This window comes from Agelaius phoeniceus, chromosome 11, assembly GCF_051311805.1.
Source record: "Agelaius phoeniceus isolate bAgePho1 chromosome 11, bAgePho1.hap1, whole genome shotgun sequence".
Classification (NCBI taxonomy): domain Eukaryota; kingdom Metazoa; phylum Chordata; class Aves; order Passeriformes; family Icteridae; genus Agelaius; species Agelaius phoeniceus.
The window spans coordinates 9131981-9158509 of NC_135275.1; the positions used below are offsets into that span (position 1 = coordinate 9131981).

At 63.2% G+C, this 26529-nt stretch overlaps 5 protein-coding genes across 8 annotated transcripts in view; 1 reads left to right on the forward strand and 4 right to left on the reverse strand.

The window, feature by feature from the left end:
- Positions 1-122: 122 nt before the first annotated feature.
- LOC129124816 (hyaluronidase-3) lies at positions 123-4795 on the reverse strand. Of its 2 annotated transcripts, XM_077184727.1 has the most exons (4): positions 2893-4795; positions 2713-2802; positions 425-565; positions 123-344 (listed from the first exon to the last, which is right to left on the reverse strand). In XM_077184727.1, exons 1-4 carry the CDS (start codon positions 3787-3789, stop codon positions 138-140), a joined length of 1335 nt encoding a protein of 444 aa, XP_077040842.1. In that variant the 5' UTR covers positions 3790-4795; the 3' UTR covers positions 123-137. The 2 variants fall into 2 exon arrangements, with proteins under 2 accessions (XP_077040842.1, XP_054495918.2); XM_054639943.2 differs by lacking the exons at positions 123-344; positions 425-565 and adding an exon at positions 2143-2565.
- Positions 4796-4936: 141 nt separating this feature from the next.
- On the reverse strand, positions 4937-7469 carry NAA80 (N-alpha-acetyltransferase 80, NatH catalytic subunit). 3 transcript variants are annotated; one of them, XM_077184729.1, is made up of 2 exons: positions 7327-7469; positions 4937-5728 (listed from the first exon to the last, which is right to left on the reverse strand). In XM_077184729.1, exon 2 carries the CDS (start codon positions 5718-5720, stop codon positions 4995-4997), a length of 726 nt encoding a protein of 241 aa, XP_077040844.1. In that variant the 5' UTR covers positions 5721-5728; positions 7327-7469; the 3' UTR covers positions 4937-4994. The 3 variants fall into 3 exon arrangements, with proteins under 3 accessions (XP_077040844.1, XP_054496266.1, XP_077040845.1); XM_054640291.2 differs by lacking the exon at positions 7327-7469 and adding an exon at positions 7235-7317; XM_077184730.1 differs by lacking the exon at positions 7327-7469 and adding an exon at positions 6620-6913.
- A 1349-nt stretch (positions 7470-8818) lies between these two features.
- RRP9 (ribosomal RNA processing 9, U3 small nucleolar RNA binding protein) lies at positions 8819-12441 on the forward strand. The gene is made up of 15 exons (XM_077184726.1): positions 8819-8966; positions 9103-9185; positions 9408-9520; positions 9600-9673; positions 9792-9833; positions 10000-10126; positions 10320-10444; positions 10671-10763; positions 10861-10961; positions 11073-11207; positions 11339-11401; positions 11478-11623; positions 11711-11790; positions 11915-11988; positions 12089-12441. The coding sequence occupies exons 1-15, from the start codon at positions 8892-8894 to the stop codon at positions 12192-12194; spliced, it is 1437 nt and encodes a 478-aa protein (XP_077040841.1). The 5' UTR covers positions 8819-8891; the 3' UTR covers positions 12195-12441.
- GRM2 (glutamate metabotropic receptor 2) lies at positions 12424-22912 on the reverse strand. The gene is made up of 6 exons (XM_054640213.2): positions 22777-22912; positions 19310-19930; positions 16747-17584; positions 15019-16082; positions 13985-14159; positions 12424-13513 (listed from the first exon to the last, which is right to left on the reverse strand). The coding sequence occupies exons 2-6, from the start codon at positions 19766-19768 to the stop codon at positions 13440-13442; spliced, it is 2610 nt and encodes an 869-aa protein (XP_054496188.2). The 5' UTR covers positions 19769-19930; positions 22777-22912; the 3' UTR covers positions 12424-13439.
- A 2161-nt stretch (positions 22913-25073) lies between these two features.
- Positions 25074-26529, reverse strand: part of TEX264 (testis expressed 264, ER-phagy receptor) — a 39410-nt gene continuing 37954 nt past the window's right edge. The window contains exon 6 of the mRNA XM_054640215.2: positions 25074-25913. Within this exon, the coding sequence (XP_054496190.1) occupies positions 25609-25913 (305 nt within the window). The 3' untranslated portion in view covers positions 25074-25608. The remainder of the gene's footprint in view (positions 25914-26529) is intronic.

The window sequence follows — 26529 nt, forward strand, 5'->3', positions numbered from 1 at the left end:
GCTCTGCAGCCACTGGGCCAGCGCCCGCACCGACTGGCTCTGCAGGACTGCGGGGACAGGACGGGAACGAGCTGAGCGGGGGCAGTTTGGTCCCCCAGAGTTCCCCATCTCCCCACCCTGCCAGTGCCACGTACCACTCAGGTAGATGGCCAGGGTGGCCAGGACCAGGCTCGACAGTGCCAGGAGCGCCAGCAGGGCCAGCAGCAGGGGGTGGCCAGGGCCGAGGCAGGGGCAGGGGCTGGCGGGGGGCACGGGGCGCAGGGTGGGCAGGAGCGGCGGGGGCACGGGGGACACGGGCCGAGCTGGGGGCCGGTGCAGGCTGCTGGAGGGAGCCGGGCCATTGCCTGCAGGCAGGGGAGAGAAGGCGTCAGAGCCTGGCCACGGGCACAGCCGGGCCTTGCACAGCCCCCCTGCCCCCTCTCACCCTCTGTGCCCTTGTGCCCGCCCGAGGCCCAGTACAGGTCACTGATGGACTCCACGGGGCACAGGCTGATGGCTCCGGACTCACTGCTGTCAGGGTCCCCAGGCTCTGCTGGTGCAGCACCCTCGGCCCTTCCCATGCTGTCTGCTGGAACAGAGGCAAAGGGTCAGCCTGTGGCCTGCCCTGGGCACCTCAGTGGGACCAGAGCCCTGCCGGGGGGATCTCAGCCACGGCAGCCCAGTGCTGCACAGGGCAGGCAGCCAAGGCTGATGCTCCCTTGGCCCAGCCCTGCAGCCACAGTGGGCAAGCACTTGCTCTACCCCCCGGCCCCACCGCTGTCATCGCAGCAGTTAGCGGGTGCCTTGTTAGTGGGGCTGGAATCTGGCCCTGGCTTGGGGGCAGGAATGTGCCACCCCCCAGCCAGGATAGCCCTGTGGGACTGGCTGGGGCTCCAAGGGCCAGCTGGAAGCTGGTGGGCAGGTGCAGGGCAGTGCCAGTCTGCCATGTGGCCTGGCTTGCCCCGCAGGTACTGTGCTGCTTGGGGGTGCACAGATGGAGATGTGGGGTGTATGCTGTGCCACGGGGCCCTGGTGCCTATTGTGCTAGTGAGCACGTCACATGGGACTGAGAGAGCTTTTTGGAAGTAGGCATTCCTCCAGCACTGTTTTGGGAAGCAACCATGCCTGCATTGGGGTAGATGGAAAAGATTATTTTCTAGGTGTTTGTGTATTTTTGAGCAGTGGGCAGGGCCCACGCACTGTGCCCTTGGCAGAGCATGGCAGGCTGGCAGTGTGCCCACTCCCAATCCCTCCCGGGGTCAGTGGCGTGTCGCAGGGCAGCGTGGCGCCGTGCTGCTGCTGTCCAGACTGTGTGTCACCCACAGGGCTGGCAGGCATCAGGGCTAGGGGGTCTCAGCCGCTACCCAGGTCCCCCTCAGACCCTCCCCACAGCCCTACCCTTGGCCAGGGACTGCTCCACAGATACCCAGATCACCCCTGCACCCACTTGCCCCAGGTGGGGGGGCACAGCTGGTCACGTAGGTTTGCTGCAGGGGGCTGTGTGTGCCAGCTGCCTGTACCCTCCCCAAACCCTGCTGCCCTACACCTGCAGCCCTCCAGGACCCCCTTCTTCCCTGGGCAGGCATCTCTGCCCACAGCCCCCATGGCAGAGGGCACCATCTGTCCACTGCTCCCATGCCAACCCCACAGCCTTGCATCACCCAGTATCCCCTGGGGTGCTAGAGCCCCTGCCAGCCCCAAGCCCACTCCCCAGAGTACCTTCTGCAGCCTCCCTGGGCATGGCTCCCTGTGCCTGGGCAGCGTGAGCGGGCAGTGAGGTGGTGCAGGGCCCCCAGGAGCTGGGCACTGGGCTCCCGGTGCGCCAACTGCGCCGCTTAAAATAGGACAGTGAGAAACACGGTTGGGGGGCGATAAAAATAGCTGTGGGGAGGGGGGCCTGGTGGCGTGGACAGGGCTGCTAGCAGCACAGTTCCAGTGGCAAAGGGACAACAGGTTGTGGCAGTGCCCCGTGCCCCCTTTCCCAGGGTAAAGCAGCTGCCAGCTCACAGGATCAGGGCAGAGCCCATTCAGGAAAACTGATGCACTGCTGGACCCATCCAGAGCCAAACTGGGTCTGTGCTGCCTCTCAGCAGCAATGGCAACTGAGCCCAGCATGGGAACACCACAGAGTCCCCCAGCTTTGCCCACAAAGACCATGCCAGCTGTGCCAGGAGAATTTATTTAGGTTAATGAGACCATAGGAAGTGCCAGCAGCAGCACTGCTGGGGTAGGAGACCGTCACCAGCCCCATGTGCCCTGTGGCAGGCAGGTGTCAGAGGATATGAGATCCTTGTGCCCATAGAGGCTGTGAGCGTGGGCCTGGCAGGAGGTGGCAGGGCTGAGCCATACCCGCTGGGCACAGCCCTCCCCTGCCCAGCCACGGTAGCAGTGGCAGCGGAAAGCAGCCCAAGGGCTGGCACCGGGGCCGAGGTGCAGGAGGCTGCCCAGCTCGTGGGGCTGCCGGCGCACACAGCGCCCGTGCCCATGGCACTGCCCATAGCTGCATTCTCGGGCTGCCGCTGTAACGTTGGCCACGTAAGGACCCAGGGTGGACATGAGGTAGTGGTGCAGGTTGGCACAGCTTTCCTGGGGAGGAAGGACCAGTGAGAACCTGCCCCAGCGACAGAGACCCGGCCAGCCCTCCCTGGTAGGCACGGGGGATGTGACCACCCCATATATCCCATGCCATCTCCTGCTGCCCACAGCCTCCAGTGATGCAGGGACCATACTCACAGCCGAGCGGGAGTACGACAGGTCTCCCCAGAGCACGAGTCCAGCCGCTCCCAGCGCCGCGCTCTCCCCGATGGTGTGCACCAGGTCAGCCTGCCAGAAACACAGAGGTGACCCGTCTGGGGGACACAGCCTGTGTCCCTGTGTCACACCCGCAGCCAGCTCCAGCCCCACAGTGCTCACCAGCTGCAGGAAGCGCGAGGAGCGGCGGAAGGAGAGGCGGGAATAGGCGATCACGGGCAGGAGGCCGTGGGTGCTGAGGGCGGCCACGCGCAGGGCCTCGCGCAGTCGGTGGTGCACGAAGCGGCGGCGCAGCGCGGGCGGCAGCGCCAGCGGCAGGTAGATGCTGGGGTACAGGGCAGAAGAGGCGGCCCAGAGCCAGCCCAGACGGTTGTTCCGCTGCACCTCCGCCGGCTGGCACTGCCCAGTGTAGTTTGCCTCCTTGGCCCAGTTGCTGTTGAGGCAGTCGGGAAAGCGGTAGAAACCCCAGAGCCCCCCAGGGCGCAGGGCTCGTCCCACCAGAAGCGTCTCCTCCATCAGAGCCTGTGCCGCCTGCTCGAACTCCAGCTGGGCCAGCCGGAGCTGCTGCCGTGCCGGCAGGATGCCGTGCTGCTCCCGCACCCACTCCTCGGAGGCTGTCCGGTACATCCTTTTGGCTCCCCAGTTCTGGGCCCACAGGGGCCTCCACTCCTCCCAGTCCACCACGGCCAAGCCATGGAAAGCAGGTCGCAGGAGGAGGCGGATGTCCTTGACCACCCTGTTGATGTGGGCGTCGAGGGAGACACGCTGGGGGAGGCCCCCGTTATGGGGGACACCGTGCTGGGACAGGTAGGGGTACAGCCCAAACTTGTTCTTGTAGAAGATGGTGATGTTCTGGCCGGCAAAGTGGCCACCCTGGTTCTCCACAATGCCGTAGTCGCCGAGGGGCAGCCCTATGCCAAAGCGGTGCTGGCAGCGCTCGGTGGGGACGTTCCACACCACGGCAAAGGGCTGCCCGCCTGCCAGGGGCTCGGGTGCTGGGCTCTCCTCACTGGCTGTGCCCAGTGCCAGGCAGGCCCACAGTGCCAGCACCAGCACCATCCCGCCTCACCAGCTGCCTGCGGGGCCGGCACCCTGTGAGGAAAGGAGAACTGTGGGGATGAGGCTGTGGGACGCAGTGGGCATTCCAGCAATGCAGGCACTGCCTCCTGGCACATGGTGGACTAGGAGCTGTCCTGCAAGCACATGCTGCCCACCCCAAAACCTGACAGGACTGGGTACACTTGGGGGTTTGAGATCACTCCTGCCTCAGCACTGCCAGTGTTACCTCTGCCTGCTGCTCTCCCTCTAGTGCTGGGATCCTGCTTGCACAGCACAGCCATGGCACAGCTCTGGAGTGGCACTGCAAGCCACTGACCCTTGTGCCTCAATTTCCTGCTGGCTCCCAGTCCTGCCTGTAGTGGAAGCACCAAGACTCCCTGGTCCCCATTTCGGCACAGTGCTGAGCCGGGCTGGGTGACCTGCTGAAGGACTGAGTCCCCCCAAGAGGCATGCTGGGACCAAAGGGACAGCTCTGTCCCTCACAGCCCAGGCAGGGCCAGAGGGGTCTGGTGCCCCTGCCCAGCACTGGCCAGCTGCCCAGAATGAGGGGATTAGGCAGGGAATGGGCCCAGGGCCGCGTGACACAGCAAGGACAGCGCTAATCCCTCGCTGCCAGGCCGGACGCTCTCTCTGACCTTCCCGCTCCCATGCCTCTGGCCCTCACTGACACCAGCTGCCTTAGGGGGGTTTGGCCACCCGCCTCCCTCACTGTGCAGTGCAGGGGACCCGATTCTGCAGTCCCAGCACCATGACCTACTCCCACAGTGCCCCCCACAGCCATCCTATGCCTCAGTTTCCCCAGACTGCTCAGTGAGGACAGCTGTGGCCATGCTGGAGGCCACCACTTTCTGTCAGCCCCAGCTGCCCCACAGCAAATCCTGAGTGGAGGACACAACTAGTGGGACTGGGCAGTGCTCCTGGGGACTAGTGCCAACCCCACAGCCTGCAGTGGACCAGGCTCTCCACCATGCTGGTGGTCTCAGAGCCCCCGCTAGGCGAGCTGGGGGCCAGGTGGGAGCAGAGGCAGTGTGCCCAGGTAGGGCGGGGTACAGGAACTCTGCCCATTCCCTGCCCCCAGCAATGGGGCCAGGGTGAACCATGGAGGCTGGGGGAGCTGGTGCCAGCCCTGAAGAATGGCAGGCAGTCAGGCAGTGCTGCGGCGGGCAGCTCCCACCCGCACTGCTTTAATCACTGGCTCGGGGCCCTCAGATGTCCTTCTTCATCCAGAAGATGGGGAGCCCTTTGGCATCGCGGTGCGGGGACTGCAGGAGGCTCTGCTGCTCGCTGCCCTCAGCCAGGACACCCCTCGCCCAGATCACGGTCGGTGGGGGAGGCGGTGGGGGCACAGTGAGGGGTGGCGGGGGCGGCGGGGGGACAGCGGGTATCCGCGGCCTGGTGGCGGTGGCAGCGGCAGCCCCAGAAGGGGCGGAGAAGAGCCGCAGCACCTCAGAGGATATAGCCGGGCTGAGAAAGGCCACGCTCTGCACCGGCTCACCCAGGACATAGCCCAGGTGGGCATAGAAATGCTGCTTGTCGTGGGTGGTGAGGCGCAGGCAGCGAAAGCCCCGGGCCCGGGCCCACCGCTCAGCGGCCTCCATCAGCCGCCGCCCATAGCCCCGGCCCCGCAGCGCCCGCGCCACCACCACGCTCTCCACGAAGAGGTCATGGGGACGGCTGAGCACGCGGGACAGTCGGACATGGCCCACGAGCTCGCAGGGCCCCTGCCGGGGGCTGGCTGGGCTGTCGCTGGGGCCCCGGCTCCGCAGCAGCAGCAGGCAGGTGGGAAAGGCGTCCGAGGAGCGCTGCAGCGAGTGCAGCCGCGACGCACGGCTCTTCCCCCACTCCTCGCCCAGCAGCTCCGCACAGGCTTCCAGCAGCTCCGGCCTCTGGTGCAAGGGGACCAAGCTGAGCTCCTCTGACACAGAACCCATTCTTCTCACTGACGGGAAACCAAGCAGGTCACAGCTTAGAGGCAGTAAGGCACAGACCGTGCGTGTTCCCCCCAGCCCACCACTGGCCCCAGTACAGGCACGGTGCCCCAGTGGCTCAGCCAGATGAGTTCATGGAGGTTTGGCAGGTCCAAGGTCAAACAAGAGACTCATGGCAGGAAGGTGGCACATGGTGCCAGCTCCAGGAAATCATGCCATGAGACCTGCAGAAAGGTCTCGTACTGCCAAATCAGCTGAGGGGCAGGAGGCACAGTGCTTCCTCTCCAGCCCCTGCCACTAGCTCCTGCCACCTCAGCACCCATCAGACCAGCTAGCTCATCACACATGTCCCCAGAGTCAGGGTTCTGAGGAGCCCAAAAAGCCTCTGCGGGGTCAGAAAACCCCTATCCCACAGCATGCCGTGGGGTCCCCTCTCTCAGCCTGGCAGTTCCCCTTGCAAAGGAGAAGCTGCAGGCAGAGGGCAGGAGCAACCACCACACCAGTTGATTAACCAGAATTGAGCAAACTGCCCCACTTCCCCTCTGGGGGTTGGGGAGGGCCTGAGTCTGCCCTCCCACACCCTAGGTGCTCCTAGGAGGCATGGTGGGGTCACCCCTCTAGCTCCAAGCCTCCTGACCCACAGCCCAGTCTGCACTGTCCCCTTCAGAGGCCAGACCCCACTAGTACTCCTGAGGAGGCGATGGCTTTCTTCTGCCTGCCCAGCAAAGCCACTCCAGGACTCCAACAGCATCTGCCTGCCACCCACCTGCCCACACTCACCCTGCCTTCACCCACCCATCCAGTCTGCACTCACCCTGCCCACAGTCACCCTGCTCAGTCACTGCTCACACCCACCCTGCTCACACGTGTACCCTGCTCACGCTCACCCTGCTCACACTCACCCTGCCCGCTGCTGCTGGCTCCTTTGCCCCGGGTGCCAGCGCAGCAGGAAGCAGCCCAGGCTCATGACCAACCACAGCGCCTGGTTCTGCTTCCCCGGTGTGAATGACACGTCTGTCCGGGCCCCACACAGCACCCCCCACTTCCCACGCTGCACCCCCACACGGGGCACTCAGCCTGCCTGCACCCCGATTGCTCCAAACCACACGGCACTCGCACACAGACACTGGAACGGCATTGCCCAGCTGATCGCTGCTCCCACTGCATGGCTGCACCTCCTGAACACGGATCCCCACCCCACCGCTGACCCTCACCGACCAACACTGAGCCAACACTCAACTCTTTACTGACTGTTGTTTGACCTGCCATTGACCCCATCTCTGACCCCACTGCTCACCCATCACTGACCCCCCACCAACCTGTTATTGACCCTATCAGTGACCCCAGCATTGACCCATCACTGACCCCATAACTGATCCACCTCTGACCCCACCACTCACCCATCACAGACCCCAGCACTGACCCCACCACTGACCCATCACTGACCCCATCACCGACGCCTCCCACCAACCCGTCATTGACCCTATCAGTGACTTCAGCATTGACCCATCACTGACCCATCACTGGCCCATTCCTGGGGCACCGCCGAGCCCCGGTCCCTGCCCGTCTCCCCGCTCTGTGCCCTGCCCCAGCCCGGTCCCGCCCGTACCGTTCCTCGGCCCCGCCGCCGCCGTCACTTCCTGGGCCCGGCTGGGCCCGCCCGCGCTCTCTGGCGGCCGGAGGGCGCACGGTCCGTGCCCCGCGCTGCTCGCTCGGCTCCGGGCGCTCCCGCAGTCCCGCACGGACACACCGACCCATCCCGGGCCGCCGCAGGACGGCGGAACACCCTACCCGGACCCGCCCAGCCCTCCGCGGGCACAGGGACACCAAGCCCCACTGGGCAAACGTGCGGTGCTGCAGTTCAGCTCCGCTCCCTTCTGGAGCCCGAGGCTGTTTTGGGATGTCCATCTTCACGCCCTCCCTCCTCCCCAAGGAGTGATACACTGCACGGGAGCTCTCCATCCGGCTCCTTCAAGTCGTGATGGGGCTTACAGAGGGCAGCATCAAGAAGATGATGAAGGAGGAGGTGCAGGACAGCTCCTTCACTTGCATGACCAGGCACAGACGAGGCCAAGGTGGGATTCCCAACCTGGCTCTGCCTTTTGGGCGCTGCAGTTTGGACCCTTCCTGTGTGTCCCTGTGCGTTCTAGCTTGCTCAGTTCCTAAGCAGAGCTCCCCTCCATGACCACAGCTGCCTTTCTGCCCCAGCTGCCTGGATGGATGGAGGGTGGGTTCTTTGTCCACCCAGCTCCTTCTGCACTGCCCCTGGCATGGGCTCCTGCAGCCTCAGAGCCTGAGCAGCAGCTCCACAGCGGCCTGGGGCCACCAAGACCAAAATTTCGTAGCCTTGACAGGCTTCCAGCCAGAGAGGGTGGCTCCTCTTGTCATGCCCTGGGATGCTGAGCCTGGGGGCAGCATCACTCCCCACTAGTGCATTCACTTGCCCAGGCTGGGACAGGCTCTCCCTAGGTCTGTTGCCTTGCAGAGACCAGTGCAGGGCATTCCCACTGTCCTTCCCTGACTCCCCCTGTGCCAAAGAGAAAAGAGATTGTTTGCACATAATAAAATTTCTGCACAAAAGTGTTTTTTAGCTCTTTAGAGCATCACCCATCCCAGACAGACAGACGCTACCCCAGCATGGCCAAGGACGGGTCATGGGAAGGGAGCAGAGGCCATGGCCGGCAGTGGAGGCTGGTTAAGGGTCCCTGAGGGGCAGAACGAGCTGATCATGGTTTCGGAAGCACCAACCCACTATCACTGTCACCACGGGGGCTGCCAGCTGCAGGACTGGGCCCGAAAGGCAATGGGGGCAGAGGATGCAGCGCTGGGGGCCCTGGGGCTCTGACAGCCGCTCCGGGGCAGCGGGTCCCCGGCACGAGTGGCCGATCCCGGGCGCAGGGACCCCCGGCACCGGCACCGGAGGGGCAGCGGCAGGGGCGTGACCAAACAATGAGGGCGTGGTTATGGGCAGTGGGCGGGGCTGGTGCGTGACGTCACGCTCGAGTGACAGCGCGGCCGTCGGACCGGGGCAGGGCAGGGCGCGCTTCCGGGACCGGGAGGCGGTGCCGTGGGGCCAATGGGAGGCGGGATTCTGCCGGCCACAGCCAATAGGCGCTGTCGGGGGCGTGGCCTGAGCCCCGGTGGCGGCCGGGGGCGCCCACGTGCGGCGGCAGCATGGCGGCGGCGGCGGGCGGCAGGCGGGCCAAGGCCCCGCGCGGGGCGGCGGCGCGACGGCGGCCACGGCCGGCGGTAAGGACCGGGCTGGAGGGAGACAGGGAGGCGGGCGAGGAAGGGCTGCCTCGCCGGGGTCGCCGCCGTGGGGCTTTCGCTGCGCCCATCCCCATCCCCATTCCCGTCCCGTCGATCGCCCCATTTTGTTCCGCAGGCACCGGGCGCCGATGGGAGACCGCGGGCGACGGCCGGCCGGCCCGCCGACGAGGAAGTGTCCAGCGACTCCGAGACAGAGAGGTAAGGGCTGCGCCTGGGGAGTGCCGCTACCGCGGCGGGGCGCCGGTACCGGGGGATGCCTGTACCGGAGAGATCCCGGACCGGGGGATGCCTGTACCGGAGGGGTTGTCTGACCGGGGATCCCTGTAGAGGGGATGTCAGACCAGGGGATGCCTGTAACGGGGGCCGTGCCGGTACCTGCGGGGTGCCGGTACCGATGCTCACGCACACGTGTCCCCGCAGCCCGTTGTTGGGGCGGCGGCGGCGAGAGGCAGCGGAGGAGGAGGTGGAGGAGACGCCGCAGGAGAAGAAGCTGCGCTTGGCCAAGCAGTACCTGGAGGAGCTCCGGCAGCTCGGTGAGTCCCGCCCGGCGCCGGTGCCCCGCGGGGCGGCCCCGGGCGGTGAGCCCGACCCTCACGCACTGTCCCGCCGCAGAGGAGGAGCGGGCGGAGGACGAGGAGGAGCTCGAGCCGGCGGATCTCATCGGCGAGCGCCTGAAGGAGGACGTGGTGAGCGGGGAGGCGGGCGCGGCCTCTCGGTCCCCTTGGCGGCAGCGGGCTCTGTCCCATTCCTGCGGGACCGGGACTGAGGCCACCCCCTCTGCTGAACGTCCCCCTTCTTCCCCAGCTGGAGCAGAGAGGCCGGCTGCAGCGCCTGGTCGCCAAAGATGTGAGTGCCGGGGTGCCAAACTGCCAGTGCCAGCCTAGGGGATACTAAGGCACGGCCAGCACGCTACACTCCTTCTCCCTGGAGAAGTCAGGGTGCTGTGCTGGGGTGCTCCTGGGCCTGGGGAAGGGTCCTGGGCAGCCCAGCTCACATCCTGCTCTTCCTGCAGGTACAGCCTCCAGATCCAGCCAAGATCCGTGTGCTGCGGGGACACCAGCTGCCCGTTACCTGCCTCGTCATCTCTCCTGATGACAGATTCATTTTTTCTGCTTCCAAGGATGGCTCCCTCATCAAATGCAAGTGTTCACCTGAGGCTGTGACTGGCTGCTGCCAAGCCCAACCCCTGCAGGGACCCGGGTGCCCTCTGAGGTGGCTTGGCCCTTGGCTATTCTTAGATTGCGCATAATTCCAGGCTCTGTGGAAGGCTCATTGACACTTTAGGGAGTGGTGGGAGGCTCCCAGAGGCTGATTGTGACGATTTTCCTGCAGGGGAGGTGGACAGTGGGAAGAGGCTGTGCGTGGTGCCCGGGGGGAAGAAGGGCACGGAGGAGCGGCACATGGGGCACGCGTCCCAGGTCCTTTGCATGGCCATTTCATCGGACGGCAAGTACCTGGTATGGGCACAGGGGTGGAGAGATGGCCCTGGGGAGTGTTCTCCCTGGATCCTGGGGGTACAGCCTCATGCCCAGATGTGCCTTGCTGGGTTAAAGGAGCCCCTATCCCCTGCTGGGTCAGGAATGGGTCCCTGGGACAGCCAAAGCCCATGGAGTGGGAATGGAGGCAGGGGTGGGCTGTGGGTCTCCAGGGGGCAGGTCTCAGGTGTCCCCTGCTGCCTGCCAGGCTACAGGAGACAGGAACAAGCTGATCATGATCTGGGATGCAGCCACTTGCAAGCGCCTGCACATCTTCACGGGGCACCGCGACGCCGTCTCGGTGAGCTGGGGGCATTGGGCACAGTGCCTGTGGAGCCAGGCAATTGTGTCTTGCTGGGCATCCTCATTGCTGTGCCGTGTCTGTCCGTCTGTCCCAGGGCCTGTCCTTCCGAAAGGGCACACACCAGCTGTACAGCGCTTCCCACGACCGCTGCGTCAAGGTCTGGGACGTGGCTGAGAACGCATACGTGGAGACCCTGTAAGACCTGGGGAAATCTCACTGACCCCTCCAAGGGGTGCCCAGCAGCCCTGAGGAGTGAGGAGGCAGAGGGCCCTGTTTGCCACAGCTGCTTGTCATGTCCTTGTGCAGGTTTGGACACCAGGACATCATCACAGGGCTGGACAGCCTGAGCCGGGAGTGCTGTGTGACAGCGGGGGGACGGGACGGCACCGTGCGGCTCTGGAAAATCCCTGAGGAGTCACAGCTCGTCTTCTCTGGGCACCAGTAGGTCTGGGGTGGCAGAGGGGGCTGTGGGCAGGTGTGTCCAGCTGGGGCAGTGCTGTGTGGGTGCCAGGTGCCCTGCAGGATCCCAAAGCACACCTGTAACTGCTGACCGTGACCTGTTCTCTTCGCAGGGGCTCCATCGACTGTATCCAGCTCATCAACGAGGAGCACATGGTGTCTGGTGCAGATGATGGGTGAGCACAGGGCCAGGCTGATGCCTGGGGTGGGCAGGGTGCCCCCTCAGCCCCCTCATCCCTCACATTCCTGCAGGTCTTTAGCCCTGTGGGGGCTGACGAAGAAGAAGCCGCTGGCGCTGGCTCGGCAGGCGCACGGTGAGCAGGGCACTGAGGGCCTGCAGCAGCCCTGCTGGATCTCAGCCGTGGCTGCCCTGCGCAACAGTGACCTCCTGGCCACAGGTGTGTGGGGTGGCAGCCTGGGGGGGAAGCCAGTCCTGCTCCCACCCCTGGGCTGGGGTGCATGACAGGCTCCTCTCTGCGCCCCAGGGTCCCACAGCGGCAGCGTGAAGCTCTGGAAGTGTGGTGAAGGATTTCGGAAGCTGGAGCACCTCTTGGACATCCCCTTGGTATGGATGGATGGGCAGGTTGGGACTTCTGGAGCTGGGTTGGAGGGTCTCTCAGCAGGGACTGCCCTTCCTGGGCAGCAGGAGAAGCCTGTGGGAGCCCCTCACCCTGCCCTATCCCCTCCAGGTGGGTTTTGTCAACAGCCTCAAGTTCTCAGCAGCTGGTGATTTCCTGGTGGCTGGCATCGGGCAGGAGCACCGGTACTGTCCCCCCTCCCTGGTGTAGCTGCCTGCAGGTGCAGCTTCCCTCTCCTCGGGGTCTTGTTGGAGGGTGACCCCCCCCCATCTCTCTCACCCACAGGCTGGGACGGTGGTGGAGAATCAAAGAAGCCAAAAACAGTATCTGCATCATCCCCCTGAAGCAGAAGACCACAGCTTCCAGCCCTGAATCCCCTGGCAGCTCCTAGCCCTCTGTCCCTGGAGCCACTGGAGCAGGTCATTCTGTCCCTGGAGCTGTTCCCCCCATCCTTGGTGCAGCCACCTCTGTGCTCTGCAGGATGTGACTGGGGCTTGTCACAAGGCCCCTGATTCTGCTGGCCCCCATGTCTTGATGTGGCTCTGCCCTCTGCGAGGGTCCGTTCCCTTCTCTCAGGTTTGGCTGTACCTGAGCTCTGGAACAATCCATTTTGTAAAAAAAAAACAACACCAAAACCACTTTATTTACATAAATTACAAAAAAAAAAAAATCACACTTTTGTTCACAGAAAAAGTCTACTGTTAAAAACTTGGTTGGGCTCAAATACCTGGGTCCTGTTGCTTGCCCTGAGCCTCCAATGCCCCCCGCCGGGCTCTGCAGGGGCTGGGGTCAGCAGGAATTTGTCTGCCCCCACTCCTGCCCTGTCCCAGTATGGGATGAGAAGCGCCACACCCAGTGAGGGAAGCAATGGGGAGAGGCTTAGCCCAGCCCAGCCACACTCGGTGGCTCTCCTGAGGCCAAAACCAGGAGGAAAACATGAAAATGCAAAGCACTGGGGGAAAGGGTGATTGGTCCAAGGCTTGGCACAGGGCGTGATGGGAAAGGCATCACTGGGAAGCTGGGTGGGCTTTGGGGCGAGGGCAGTGTGTGGCACCACAGCAAGGGAGTGGGATTGGTGCAAGCCAAAAGCAGGAGGTGGAACGTGGCTTGAGAGGGAGTGGAGGTGTGCCCGGGGGCTGGGGACAAGGGGCAGGGGATGTGTCTGCACCAGGGCTCAGTGCAAGGGACAGGGACAGGGTATTTGTGCACAGCTCAGTGCGAGGTCCGTGCCATGTGCACCACGGCTCAATGCAGGGCTGGGGGACATGGGGACATTCACCATGGCTCAGTGCAGGGCTGTGGGGGCACGTGGCTCAGTGCAGGTGATGCAGAGGGACGTGCCATGGCTCAGTGCTGGGGACCTGGGGACGTGCGCCGTGGCTCAGCTCAGGGAGGGGGATGTTCAACCATGGCTCAGTGCAGGGTGTGGAGGACAGGGTACATGTAAGGTGGCTCAGTGCAAGGGTAGGGTGACACGTACCATGACCCGACATGTGGGATGTGTACCTCGTGCTGGGGCAGGGACTGAGCCTCCCGGCTGCACCTGGCACCTCAGCAGGCCGTGCTGCGGGCACTGCTCTCCCTGGGGAGCAGTGGGGGTGCTCTGTGGCAGCACCACAGCCTGGCCCCCCGTCCTTCACAGGGATGACGTTGTGGAATCCACCACCTCACGGCCATTGCACACCGTGGGCACGTATGGCGAGGCTGAGCCTGCACAAGAAGGCAGCAGTCAGGGCTGGGTTGGGGTCTGGCAGCAGCACTGCCCAGCATCCCATGGCTGTGGTGCCCAGGGAGTTGGGGTGGTGGGTGCCCAGGATGGCCATGTCCCCCTGGGTGCCCAGGGTAGTCCTGTTCCCTAAAGGGGAGAGTGCCTCAGGTAGTGACAGGCACCTGAGGGCAGCTGAACCCCCTGTGTTGGGGTGGAGAGTGTCCCCTCAGAGCAATGAGGGCCCCGCAGGAGCAGTACCCCTCTGGCAGCTGTGCTGTGCTGGGAGATGAGGCACTGGGACAGAGGACAGGGAAGAGCCCCTGGGGACACATCCACCATTTCCCCCCATTTCCCGCTTTGCCCTACCCCACACCCCCCTTTTCTTCAGGAGCCCATGCTGGGGTGCCCACACACACCCCCCAGCAGGAAAGGGCTGCTGTCCCCCAGCCCTGCCCCAGCCCCAGCGTGCTCACCGTGGGACTGGCTGGAGCTGGCTGCTGCCACGCTGAACCGAGCGGTGCCCACGCGGTGGCTGGCCACGTTCTTCTGCGGCTGGAAGAGGATGATGTGCAGCTTGGGGGTGAAGAGGCAGCCGAGGACCACGGTGCCGCTGAGGCTCACCGAGATGCACATGGTGGTGGTCTGGACCTGGAGACAGGGGTGGGCATCAGGTGCTCCACCCGTCAGCCCTCTGCCCCAAGCAGGGCAGGATGAAGCCCATGCTGTGGCACTGGCCAGCCCCACTGGGCACAGGCTGCACCCTGCAGGCACATTCCACCCCACACCCCATCCCTCTGTCAGGGTGGTCCTGCAGGAGACCCATGGGCAGAGTGTGGACACTGCCCTGGTGGGGACAAGTGGCCCCTGCAAAGCAGGTGCACCCCAGCCCTGCCCACATGCTGCTTTGTGGCACTGCCCAGGGCCAGAGCCTGCACTCCCCCACCCCGGTGCCCACTCCCTCTGGGGCTGCAGGTCCTCTCTGGAAGCCCCTGACTAACTGCCCCCACCAACTCCTCAAGACCCACGTATTTGGTTGTCTGTGCCAGGATGCACCCCATGCTACCCAGTTCCTGGCCCTGCTTCCAGCCCAGGGACCAGGCTCGCCCTGGGGCTGGCATTCATGCCCTGGGCTGTGGTGTCTGGATGAGCCAGGGGCTGTCTCATGCTGTTGTGTCACCAGGCTGAAGGATGACTAATCATTGCTCCATGATAGTCATGGCTATGGGGGATCTCTAGAGGTCTCAGGACCATTTCCCATCCTCATCCTAGCAAAGGAGGGAGAGGGGCAGGTCCTCTCTCCAGGACTCATTGCCCCATCGGCCACAGCCCTTCAGGACCCTTCACCTGGTCCTGAATTACCCAGTGCAAAGGTGACCATCACCAGGTGTGTGGATGCAGACCCTTCTCCAGGCCCATGCATCTCCTAATCATGGACCCTGCATGGCCCAGATCTCCAGGACCACTTAGATCAAGCCCTGTCAGAGCCCCTCAGAGCTCCAGCTCTTACACGGTAGTCGCTGGAGGTCACGTAGAAGATGGGCAGGAAGGCCAGCCAGATGATGCAGGTCGTGTACATGGTGAACCCAATAAACTTGGCCTCATTGAAGTTTTCAGGACATTTCCGTGTCTTGAAGGCGTAGACCGTGCAGAGGACAATCAAGAGGACATTATAGGTGAGCGAAATGAGCATGTTGGAGTCACGGTTGTTGCACTTGAGGGTGACAATGTACCTCTTGTCAGGCTCAGTCTCCTTGCCTGTGCCAGGGGTCTCCACCAGCAGCCAGATGATGACGATGATCAGCTGGCAGGAGATGAGGGCCATGCAGATGACCACCTGTGACGTTGGGCTGATGAAGCGGGGGCGCTGGACGCCCTCCTTCACCCCGCTGAAGATCCTGGCGATGCGATTCGTCTTGGTCAGGAGGGCCGAGTAGCAGACGGCGAAGGAGGTGCCCAGCCCCAGGCGCCGCAGCGTGCACACCCCGGTGGAGGGCTTGGCGATGAAGATGAAGGTCATGCTGTAGCACATGAGCACCCCAGTCAGCAGAATGTAGCACAGCTCTCGTCCAGAGGCCTTCACGATGGGAGTGTCGTTGTTCTTCACGAAGACCCCGATAACGAAGAGGGTGGAGATAAAGCCCAGGCAAGAGATAGTGACGGGACCGATGGCCCAGACATCTTTCCAGCGGATGTACTCTTGGGGCAGCTCGTAGCAGCCATTCAGGGTCTCGTTGGGCCAGTAACCAAGACCGCAGTCCATGCAGGTGAACTCATCCAGCAGGTACTCGTAGGGCTGGCAGGGGATGCAGATCCAGCAGCAAATGTCTCCGGGCTGCATGCTCTTGATCTCATTTTTCTTGCAGGGGTCACTGCACTGGGACACAGGAATGGAGGTCTCAGCCCAGGGGATGAGGCTGGTGTCCAGCATGAGCCCCTCTGCCCAGTAGCCCACTTTCTGGTACCGGTACCGCCCGTCCATGTGGTGGTAGTTGAAGATGTTGTAGCGCCCGATGCCATCGCCGTAGCGGTCAAACCGAACGACGCTCTCCGTGTCCGCTGGCCTGAAAGGAGCTGCAGGGAGGAGAAGGGGAGACAGTCACTGCCCCAGGGCAGGAGAAAACTCACTCCAGCCTTGAGGCAGGGCTCATCCGAAGGGTCACATCCCACCATGGCCACAGGAAAATGCCCAACCTGTTTCCTGCCTTCACTCCCATCCCTGCTGCCTGTGCACATGTCAGGGGCAGGAAAGCAAAGGTGGAGAACTACCCACCTGCCTGAGAGCCTGTGAGCCCCAGCCAGCTCTGCAGGGGCAGAGGGCAGTTGTGCAGCCTCCATGGCTCTCAGTGACTCCTGATAGCCAAGACATCCTCAGCCCAAGTCACAGAGGACGTGCTTCTAATCACCCCAAACTACATGGGTCCCTGATCAAGGGTATCCCACCAGTCTAATCCCTGAAATGTGAATAAATCATGATGATTGCAAGGACCCCTGTTCTCGAGGGTCCCTGGGGCTGGTCCACAGCTTCTCCACGTTTCCACTGGGAACAGAAGGCCTGGATTACCTCCCAATGATGATGGTGGGCTGGCTGTTGGCACCTCAGGACAACCACAGCCCTGGATGCGGGCAGGCTGGAGGAACTGGAGGGTTTTGGGTCAAATTTGGGCCTCCTCATTCCTATCCTCCACCCATCCCTTTCCAGTTTGGCAGCCAAACCCCATCTCCACTTTGGACTCACCATCAAAATTAACATTGAGTATAAAGTCCTTGTAAAACCTCTTGCCATTGACAGGCTTCATGGCATCACAGAGCTTGGTGGAGTTGGGGCACAGCGTCCGGTGCATGTTGTGCAGAGAGTGAGCCATGGCATAGACTGCATTGACCACAAACGTGATCTTGGACTCTGGCTCAAACTTGCCTGTCTTGAGGGAGTACCGGCTACAGTCCTGCGTGTGGAAGCTGCACCTAAACTTCTGCTCCCAAAACTCCCGGAACCAGGGATTTCGGCTGTTATTGTAGGGGTGGAGGCTACGGAAGTAGGAAGCAAACTCCTTGATGGGGTAGGCTGCCAGTTCTATGGTGATGGCTCCCTCGGCCACTGCTTCGCTGCCGGCCACCACGCTCTCCAGGGCTCCCCACCCATCACTGGCCACCCACATGAAGGACACGTTGGCTCTCTGGGCAGCTGCCAGCAGCTCCCGGGCATCTTCACTTCGGGTGAACAGCACGACCACTCTGGCATTGGGCTTCTGCAGCAGAGCCCGCACCACTCCATCGTAGGTCTTCTTGTTCATGGAGCGCCCCACCTTCTCCGAGGTGGCGATGCAGATGTTGCGCATGCGGGCTTCCTGCTCAAAGGCCTCGATCCCCGTCTCCCCGTAGTCGCCCTCGGAGGCCACAGTGGAGACGTAGGTCCAGTTGAAGAAGCGGAGGATCTCTGCCATGGCTTTGGCTTGGTAGAAGTCTGGAGGGACCGTGCGGGCGAAGTAGTCATAGCGGGACTTGTCACTGAGCTTGGCACTGGTGGAGGCATAGCTGATCTGTGGGATCTGGAAGAGCCGCAGCAGGTTGGCCACCTGCATGCAGGAGGAGAGGTGAGTGCCTGAAGGGGTGGCCAGCAAGGGACATTCCTGTGGGGGGACCCCCGCCCTGTACCCAGTGATGCACGATGCTCCCAAACACAACCATTGGGCTGAGGAGCAACCATCCCAACCCAGAGCATCCTGATCTGTGGAGGGACTGGACAAGAATGGATGGCACATTCACAGAGTGCCTGAGCCCTCAGACATGCTCATTTATCTTTATTTTTATTTTTACTTTTTTAGTGTTTCAAGCACTCCACTCTGAAATTCAGGTCCGGGGAGGGGACAGAAGCAGAAAGTCTGCCATAGGTGACCTGTGAGAGATTCTCAATGGCAAGGAGAAAGCCAGGATGCCTGGTAGCCCTACAGCACAGGGGGAAAGGATTCTAGGGGCTGGGAGCCAGGTCAGAGTCCCCCCACCAGGCTGGGGGATGCTGCAGAAGTGGGTCAGGGGAGCAGCGCCTGCGCATCCCACATCAGGAGCTCAGTGGGACTGGCACCTTCCAGCACTCAGCAGAATCCCTCGTTAGCTTCAAAGGGGAAAAATCCCCACTAATGAGGCTGTTAAACCCAGGCTCTGGGGGCAGCAAGGGGACCTCAGGTGTGCCAGCGGGGCTGCCAAGCCTGCCCACATCTCACTGCTCCCCAGGCAGGAGATGTGGCTTAATTAACGTGGACAAATGATCTTGACAACAAATTCCCCTAATGGCAAGAGTGTCCCCGAGCACAGTGATGCTGCTGCCTGTCCTCACCATGCATGGGAGCTGCCAGCCTGCCATGCCCCTCCAGTGCCCCCTGAGCTCCCCAGCCAGCCCACATTCTGCCCCTGCTGACACCTGCCTGCCCAGGGCTGGGACATGGGGACATGCTGCCTTCCCAGCAAGGGAAGGGACAAGTGCCCAGGTGAGCTGGGATGCTGCCTTCATCGCACAGTCCCAGCTTCTTCCACCCCATGCTGGGGGAGGCAGGGACCCCAGGGACCAGGACACACAGTCTGGCACACGCTGGGGACTCATTAAATCTCAGCAAGCATGTGGCCCACCAGCCACCCCTGTGACTCAGCTGGTCCTGCTGAGTCCTGCATCCTCAGGGGATGCTCTTCCCCCTGATAAAACCAACCTCCAGGCCCACACTGAGATGCACCCCAGCCAGGGTCACAGCCAGGTTTGAAGCTTGAGGTGCCTGTTCCTGTGGGATCACTGGGGACACAGGGGTACTTGTCCTCTGAGCTCACCCTGCCTTAGCCAGGCAGCCCTATGGCTGAGCCCCCCAGAGGTGCATGTCCCTTGCAGCACCTCATGGGCTGACCTCTGGGGGGGAAAGGGGGACAGTGCCCCCTCACTGGTCTGCTCTGTCTGGCACAGTCCAGACATGAGCTGGACTGAGGAGCTGCACTTGCTCCCTTGAACCCAGGAGAGGAATAAACACCTGTCCCCATGTGAGGCTTGGCTCCTACAGCTAGTGAAGTGTTGGGGAATTCATGCAGCCCCCAAGGGGACCCTGGGCACATCCCCCACAACCACAGAGAGATGGCTCGTTCAGGTGCCCACCTAGCATTCCCTCCCCATTGGAGAAGGGGGCAGAGCATCACTGTGAGGGATGAGTGAGCTTCCCTGTGCCACACTGGCAGTGGCATCACTGCACTGCTGCCAAGGTTCTACCCTCGTCCCCCACTTCAAACCCCCAGCCCCATCCGAGCCCCTCTTGCCTGGGAGATACCTGGATGGAAACGTCACTGTAGGAGCCGCCGATGACACCGGTGATGGCAGTGGGAACATCATCGTGGACAGCGTAGGAGCCATCAGGGCAGATGTGCTCAGAACCATCCACCCTGGTAAGGGAGGCACGGACGAAGTCAAGGGACTGCTCTAGGGCATAGGTGTCCTTGGAACAGGTGTCCAGGATGTGAGCACCCAGCTTCACCCCTGGCAGGATGCTCCCGTCCTTGTTGATCTCGTCCAGGGCGAAGAGCATGGCCTCCAGGCGCTGGATGCCCCGGTGCTCGTTTATCTTGCCGCAGTCTTCACTCCCCACTCCTTTCTCATGGACGGGGAAGAGGCCCCCAATCACCAGGTCCCCATCCATGCTGATCTCCTTCTTGCCAGCCATGCCGTGCCCAGCAGCCAGACAGGTGGCCAGGTGCATCAGCCCCAGCCAGGCGGCCAAGGGCACCGCCATGGGGTGTGCTGGTGCTGGCTGGGGGACCCACACCACCCCGTGTCACCCGCTGCCACCCGTCAAGGCGAGGGCAGGCGGTCCCCAGGCATTGGGTGGTGGGGGGTGGCACGGCGTGGTGTCGGTGGGAGAGAGGTGGTGCCACCCCAGCAGAGCCCTCGGCACCTGGAAAAGCAAAGGGAAAAGCTGCTGGGTCTGCAAGATGCAAGGCATGACAGGACAGGGACAGTCAGTGCTGCACAGGAGAGCCAGGACATGAGCCTGCCTGTGCCCCCCACCTGGGATGCCCTTAGGAAGAAATCCCCTGCAGAAAGGCAAGATAAAGAGGTGCAATAGCTCCCACAGTGACCCAGAACCCCCAGGACACACACAAGTGGCACAGATCCCAGGGCACATGGTGGGCCACAGGGACAAGCCTCCCCTCAGCACTCCCAGGGACACACTGGCATAGGGTGGGCACAGAGCTGGCCCCTCTGGCAGCATCAGGCAGAACAGCCTGCAGGGGGACAGCTTGACAGCCCTAAAATATCACGCAGAGGGAAAGAGCCAGGGATGTCACCTGGCACAGGGAGACCAGGCTGGGCAGACAGAGCCAAGGCCGGCTCCAAACCGAGCCCCCGACCCACGCAGCAGCATCAGGGGTGCTGACAGATCCCACCCTCCAGCTGAGAGCACTGCCAAAAGCAGCCAGCCATGAGCCCACCGTGCCCACAGAACCCAGTGCCCACAGTATTTTAATCTCCATCCCATAGCCATGGGGCTGCTGCTGCCCCCAGGGCTGTCGGTGGCACCGGGCTGGAGCAGGGACTCTCCACTGGCTTCACCCTCACACAGCACGGCGCAGGTTCTGGCAGTCGCGGTGCTTCAGAGTCTGTTCTCTCACCACCGCCCCTTCCTTCCCTGTATACTAAATTCAGAGATTTCAGTGAAAGTAAGAGCCAGGTTTGCTGACTCCCTCTGCAGAAAGCACGGAGGCGCGGGGGAATCAAAGGCTTTTGCAGCAGGCAGGCCTTGTTTTGGCAGAGGATGCAGTCCCCTCCGAGATTGGTTGTCTTTTCCCAAATCACAGGAGAGATTTGTTTCCCATTTGAAGCTGACTGCTGAAATCCCACGGGGCTGGCATTTCAGGGACCATGGGAGAAGGAGACCCCTTGGCAGTCCAGAAGCCTCAGGCTGCTCTGGAACAGGAAGCTGCTGATGCTGTGACTGGACCACGGCCTCTTCCACAGCCCAGCAGCGCTTGTGGGGGCACAGAGGGCGGGAGGGGGATGCCAGGGAGTGCTGGCCCCTGCAGTTCCCTGCAGCCCATACTGAGGCTGCTCTCCCTGAGCAGGAGGAGGGGACCCCTTGATGCCCCCATGCTGCTCCCAGGCAGGTGATGGCTGTGCTGGGGGAGCTCTCCAGCAGCCAGAGCTGGCAGAGATGCCCAGGGGGCTGCAGGCAGCAGTGTGGCACAGAGCCTAATGGGGTAGGGTGGGGTGACACATGCTGACCTCCTCCTCTTCCTCCATGCCCCTAAGTGCCTGCTCTCAGGTGCTGTCTGCTGCTGCTGAGTCCCCATCTGTCTCAGGGCATCTCCTACCTGACCCCCCAGTGTGAAGGACTTTGGAGATGAGAGAAGCAAGGGCCCCTGCCTTATTTCAGGAATAAATGCTTCTAAGGAACCCGGGGTTCCCTCAGGCAGGGGAGAGGCCACAGGCACATGGATTATTGATGGAGCTCATCAGTGGCAGGCTGAGCCTGGCACAGGGGTCCAGTGGCACTGGGAACCCAGGTTCCTGTGGTCCAGATCGTTTGGGGCAGCTGACAGGACCCACCAGATGAAAGGCACCTTCAGGCCAAGCTGCTGTGAAGGGCAAACCACCACCCACCCGGCAGCGAGCCACGATGGACAGTGAGCAGGGCTCCCGCCATTCCCGCAGCTGCTCCGCTCGGTTGGTTCAGTGCCGAGGGTTTGACAGCCCGCGGGAACCGCTGGAGAACGTCCGGGGAATTGAAGCACCGGGTAGGGCAGAGCCAAGTCCAGCCCGACAGCCACGGAACGGCGGGAAGCTCCTGCCAGCGGCGGGCAGCCTCTCCTCGCACCGCGAGTGGGGTGGGCGAGAAGGGGCCGCGACTCCTCCGTGCTCGGAGCGCTTCCCACCCGTGCCAGGAGCCCTCACCCCTCCGACACCACATCCCAGGGGCCTTGCGACACCTGGGGGACACCGCATCCCAGGGGCCGTGCGACACCTGGGCCGTGTGCGAGAGCGGCGGTGCTGCGGGGGCGCAGGGACAGTGTCGCCTCCCGCGGAGGTCCCGGAGGTCCCACCGCCACCGAGCTCTGCCAGGAGCCCCTGGCTGTCCCCTGCTCAAGGGTTGCCCGCCCGAGACCCGGCGGGGCCGAGCCGCCTCCCCGGGGCGCTCCCCCGCCCCGCGGCCGCCCCGCATCCCGTCCCGAGCGCGCCCCGAGATCCGGCTGCGCACTCACAGCCCCCTCCAAGCCCCGGCTCTCCCCGGCCCGGACAGCCGGACCCGGGGGAGCATCAGGGACCGGGGTCTGTCCCCGCCGGGCCGGGAGGTGACCCCGCGTCCCTGCCCCGGTGCCGGCGGGCAGCCCCGGCCGGGAGCGGCGGGTCCTGCTGAGCGCCACTGCGGGGCTCGGGGCTGCCGGATCACCGGGGAACGAGAACCCCCCAAGCTGCTCTCCCGGAGCTCCGCGTCTTGCGCCGGGCAAGGGTGAGCGGCGGGAGCAGCCCCGGTGCCACCCCGACCGCCCGCATCCCCGGCCCCGCCTGTGCCCGTGCCCGTGCCCGTGCTCTGCTCTCGTCCCGCAGCTCCGGGAGTCCCGGCACCGGGCACCGGTCTCCGAGCCCCGCCGTGGCGCGACCCCGACGGCAGCGGGGTATCGCCGGTCTCCGTGCGGCTCCACCGCCGGCACCGGGGCTCTGGAGACGGAGACGCGCCGCCGGGGCACGGCACGAACCGAGGTCACGGTGATGGGAGCGCCGGGGTGGGACCGCAGCCCTTACCTGGGCCCGGCGGACTGTGCCGGGAGCCGGTGCCAGTGCCGGTGCCGCGGCTGTCTCGGAGCTGCGGCTGCCACCGCCTCCCGCCGCCGCCTCTGACACTCCGCCAGCCCCAGCAGAGCGGAGCCGCTCCGCCCCCCGCCCGGCCCGGCCCCGGCCCCCGCCCCGGTCCGGCCCGGTGGGCAGCGGCACCCCCGGGGCCGCCCCAACTGCCCCCCGCTCGCTCCGGCACCGGCTGAGCCGGGCAGGGCACGGCCGGGGCTGGGGCAAAGCCGGGGGCAGATCGCCAGGTCCGGGCAGAGCACGGGCAGGACACGCACAGGACATGGACAGAGAAGGTAAAATACAGGCAAGACACAGCCAGGTCCAGCAAGGGATGGTCAGACTGAGCCAGAGCATCGTCAGGATGCAGGCAGGACATGGCCAGAGCGGGCAGGAGGTGCTCTGCATGCCGGCAGACCTGGCAGGGCACAGCTCGGCACCCGCTGCCCCGGCCCCAGAGCCCCCAGCTCATTCCCGGACAGTGAGAGGGGACCCAGCCCCAGATCAGTTCCACAGCCACAAGCTGGTGCCCCAGGGTTTGTTCGCCCCTTGCCTGGCCTGCCCCCAGCTCCCCAAGTCCTTGGGAGGAGTTGAAGTGCCTGGCATTACCCACTGCCCACCTCTGCATTCCACACTGCCCAGCACTCCCCGGCAGCCCAAGCACCCAGCTGGGGAAGGCCTTGGGCCACACAAAAAGAGGCACGGGCAGGGCAGGGCTGTGTCCCAGATCTCCACCAATTGCCCAAACTCTTCCTAGAGCTGTTCAGCTGCCCAGGATCCTGCAGCGCTGCATCCCCAGAGCTCCATCACTCAGAGACAAGAACGGGACAGGGGATGACACAGGGGACAAGGGTCCTTCTGGGCACTGCCCCACGTAACCACCTCACCACCGTGTGCCTCAGTTTCCCCTCTGCCAGCCTCTGCACTCGCAGGCTGTGGGTTAAGGGCACTGCAGTGAGTCAGACACTGCTGGACTCCCTTCCCCCGGGAATCCTGGTTTGGGGAGGGATAACTCAGAACATCCATGGCAAGGACCCCAGACCCCACTGCCCCTGTCCTTTCAAGACTGTTGGCACAGACGGCGTGGGACACTGGGGAGAGGAGGGTGCCTGGGCTGGGGGAGCTCACCACTGCAGGCTGGGGTGGACAAGGTGACGAGGAGGACTGGAGCTGTGCTGTGCCAAGGGATGTGGCAGTGCCGTGGTCCCATTTTCCCCCAGCAGGTGGGTCCTGGCTCCAGCCTCACACACACCTTGGCACTGGCTGCTGCTCCAAAATGATGGCAAAGCCCCCTGGTGCCCAGCTTGAGTGGGGTTAGGGGACAAGCACCGTCAGTATCCATCCACTGCCTGGCTCCAATCCCCTGGGAGCCTCAGCCAAGCATAAATATTTCAGGGGGCTTGGCAGTTTTGTAATAACCAGCAACAAAGATAAACACCGGGAAGAGCAATATTTTTCCATGTGGGCTGGAGGAGTTTAATATTTTATCACTCAGAGCACAAAATATTTATGAACAATCTCATGTCAATCACTGGCTGAGGACTAATCATGACCTTTCCAAGCCAGGGAGGACACATTCCCACCATGGAGAGACAGTCAGACCTCCTCTGGCCCTGACACCCCCACCCCAAGCCCCCGTTTTGGGCTGCCACGTTTGGCCACCAGGAAACAATCCCTGGGCTGCTGGAGGCACCAAGGGCACTCAGCAGGTGCTCTGGCACCTGGCATTGCCCTGTGGCACCGTGACCATGATGTCCAGGCTGTCCCCTTGTCCCAAGCTGAGAGACAGGGAACAGGGACCACCACAGGCAGCCCTCCCTGCCTGCATTCCACAGCAGCAGGACAAACAGATGGGATGTCAGGGAGGCACAGTGCAGGCAGCCTGGTGTCCCCTGCCACCAGGAGGAGGAGGCCCAGCAGCAGCTTTATATCTGGCTTTATACTGGTTTTACTCTCCACAGGTTCCCAGGAGGAGTGGGGATGCCACCTCCCTCCAGCTCTGCCCAGCTCAGCACAGCAGCTGGGACCCTTCCTTCCCCCCTTCCCCTGCAGCCTGCACAAGCTGGACACAGACCCCATGCCCAGCGGGGTTGCTCAGGCAGGCAGAAAGCCTGAGCAGCAGGGATGCAGAACCCCTGGGCAGCTCTTGGTCTCAGCTGAGGGCTGTGGGGGCAGCTCCCATCCACAGCCCACTCCCCACCATGGGACAGGATGGCACAATTGGCCAAAGGACAAGTCAGCAATGCACCAGCCACCAGTGAGGAAAAGCATCCACTTTATTACAGATCCCAAAGCGCCTGTGGCAGTGCCAGGAGGACCACATTTACACGGGATGTTTCCATTGTTCAGCAAGGGGAAGAGAAGAGGGGAACAAACCCAACTGACCCAACTCACAGCTCTTTGGTGCTAGAAAACGTGGTGGTGCAGCAGAGAGAAGCTGTGGGTGAGAGGGGCACCAGCAGAGATGAGGGGGGACATCTCTGACATCCACCACCATCCCCAGACACCTGCAAGGATCCTGCCATGTGCCTGGACACACACACAGAGCAAATACATTTGTCACTGTCCCCCCAGCCTGCACCTAACCCTGCGCCACCAAGCACCACAGAAATCCCCCCCAACACCTCCCAGCACCCCCAAAAACAGTCAAACACCCTTTCTGCAAAGAGGGAGAGCAGGTCCTGGGGGGAATCAGCAGCCAAAATCTCTTGGCTGGAGAGGAAAGAGGTGGGAAAGGCAACTGGTTCCCAGTAACTCAGACCCCGGTGGGAGGTGAGGCAGCCGGGTCTCTGTTCACTCCTCTCCTCTCTCAGCAGCAATGGGCTCCTTGGTCCACTTGTCTGTGAGCTCCTGGCTGCCCACGTCAGGCAGCAGCCCCGGGGCTCCCTCCCCGTCGCCGGCAGCCTCCAGGTCCAGCTCCTCGAAGGAGGAGCCGCTGGCTCCCGACTCGCTGTAGCTGTGCTCGCTGCGCGTGTCCGCCTCCTCCCGGCCGCGGCTGCCTGCCAAGGGCAGCAGGATGGACGTGGCCACCGAGGTGTCCCTGCTGTCAGTTGTGGCCTCCACGCTGATGGAGCTCGTCTCGCTCATGGTGTCAACCCCTGGGATGGAGAGAGAATGGGGAAGAGTGAATGCTGTGGGAAGGAGGCAGTGGGGATGGGGGCCACAGCCTTCAAAGCCACCAGAAGCCTCTGAGATATCAGGGACCAGCTCCTACCTCCTGTCACCTCCTGTGCCATTGAGATGTGACCAGGTCAACCACGGGCTGAGCTCAAACTGCTCCCTGAAATCAGGAATCCCCAAACAAGCACCATCTTCCAGCCATACCCTGACCTGGCCACACCATGGCCCCACAGCTGCTCCCCGTGCACACAACAAAGACCTCTAAGCCCTTTCTTGGGGAGAATGCATGCCTGTCTCTGGTGAATGAGACAAAGAGCTGGAAGGACTCTGTGCTGTGAGGGTGATGTGGAGCTGCAGCACTGTTGAAGCACTCAAGGGGATGGTGCTACAAGTGCAAATCCTCAGATGTTCTGCTGTCAGAAGCAGGTATGGATGTCCAGCCTCATGCCAGGGCATCCTGGTGCCTTCAGCACTTGACAGGCTGCTCCCACTCCCTCCATGGCTCCCCCACAGCTGGCAGCTCTGGCAGCAGTGTGAAGACAGGCAGGGGAGCAGCAGGCAGGTCTCGGGGTACCAAAGGATAGGAGGAGCCTT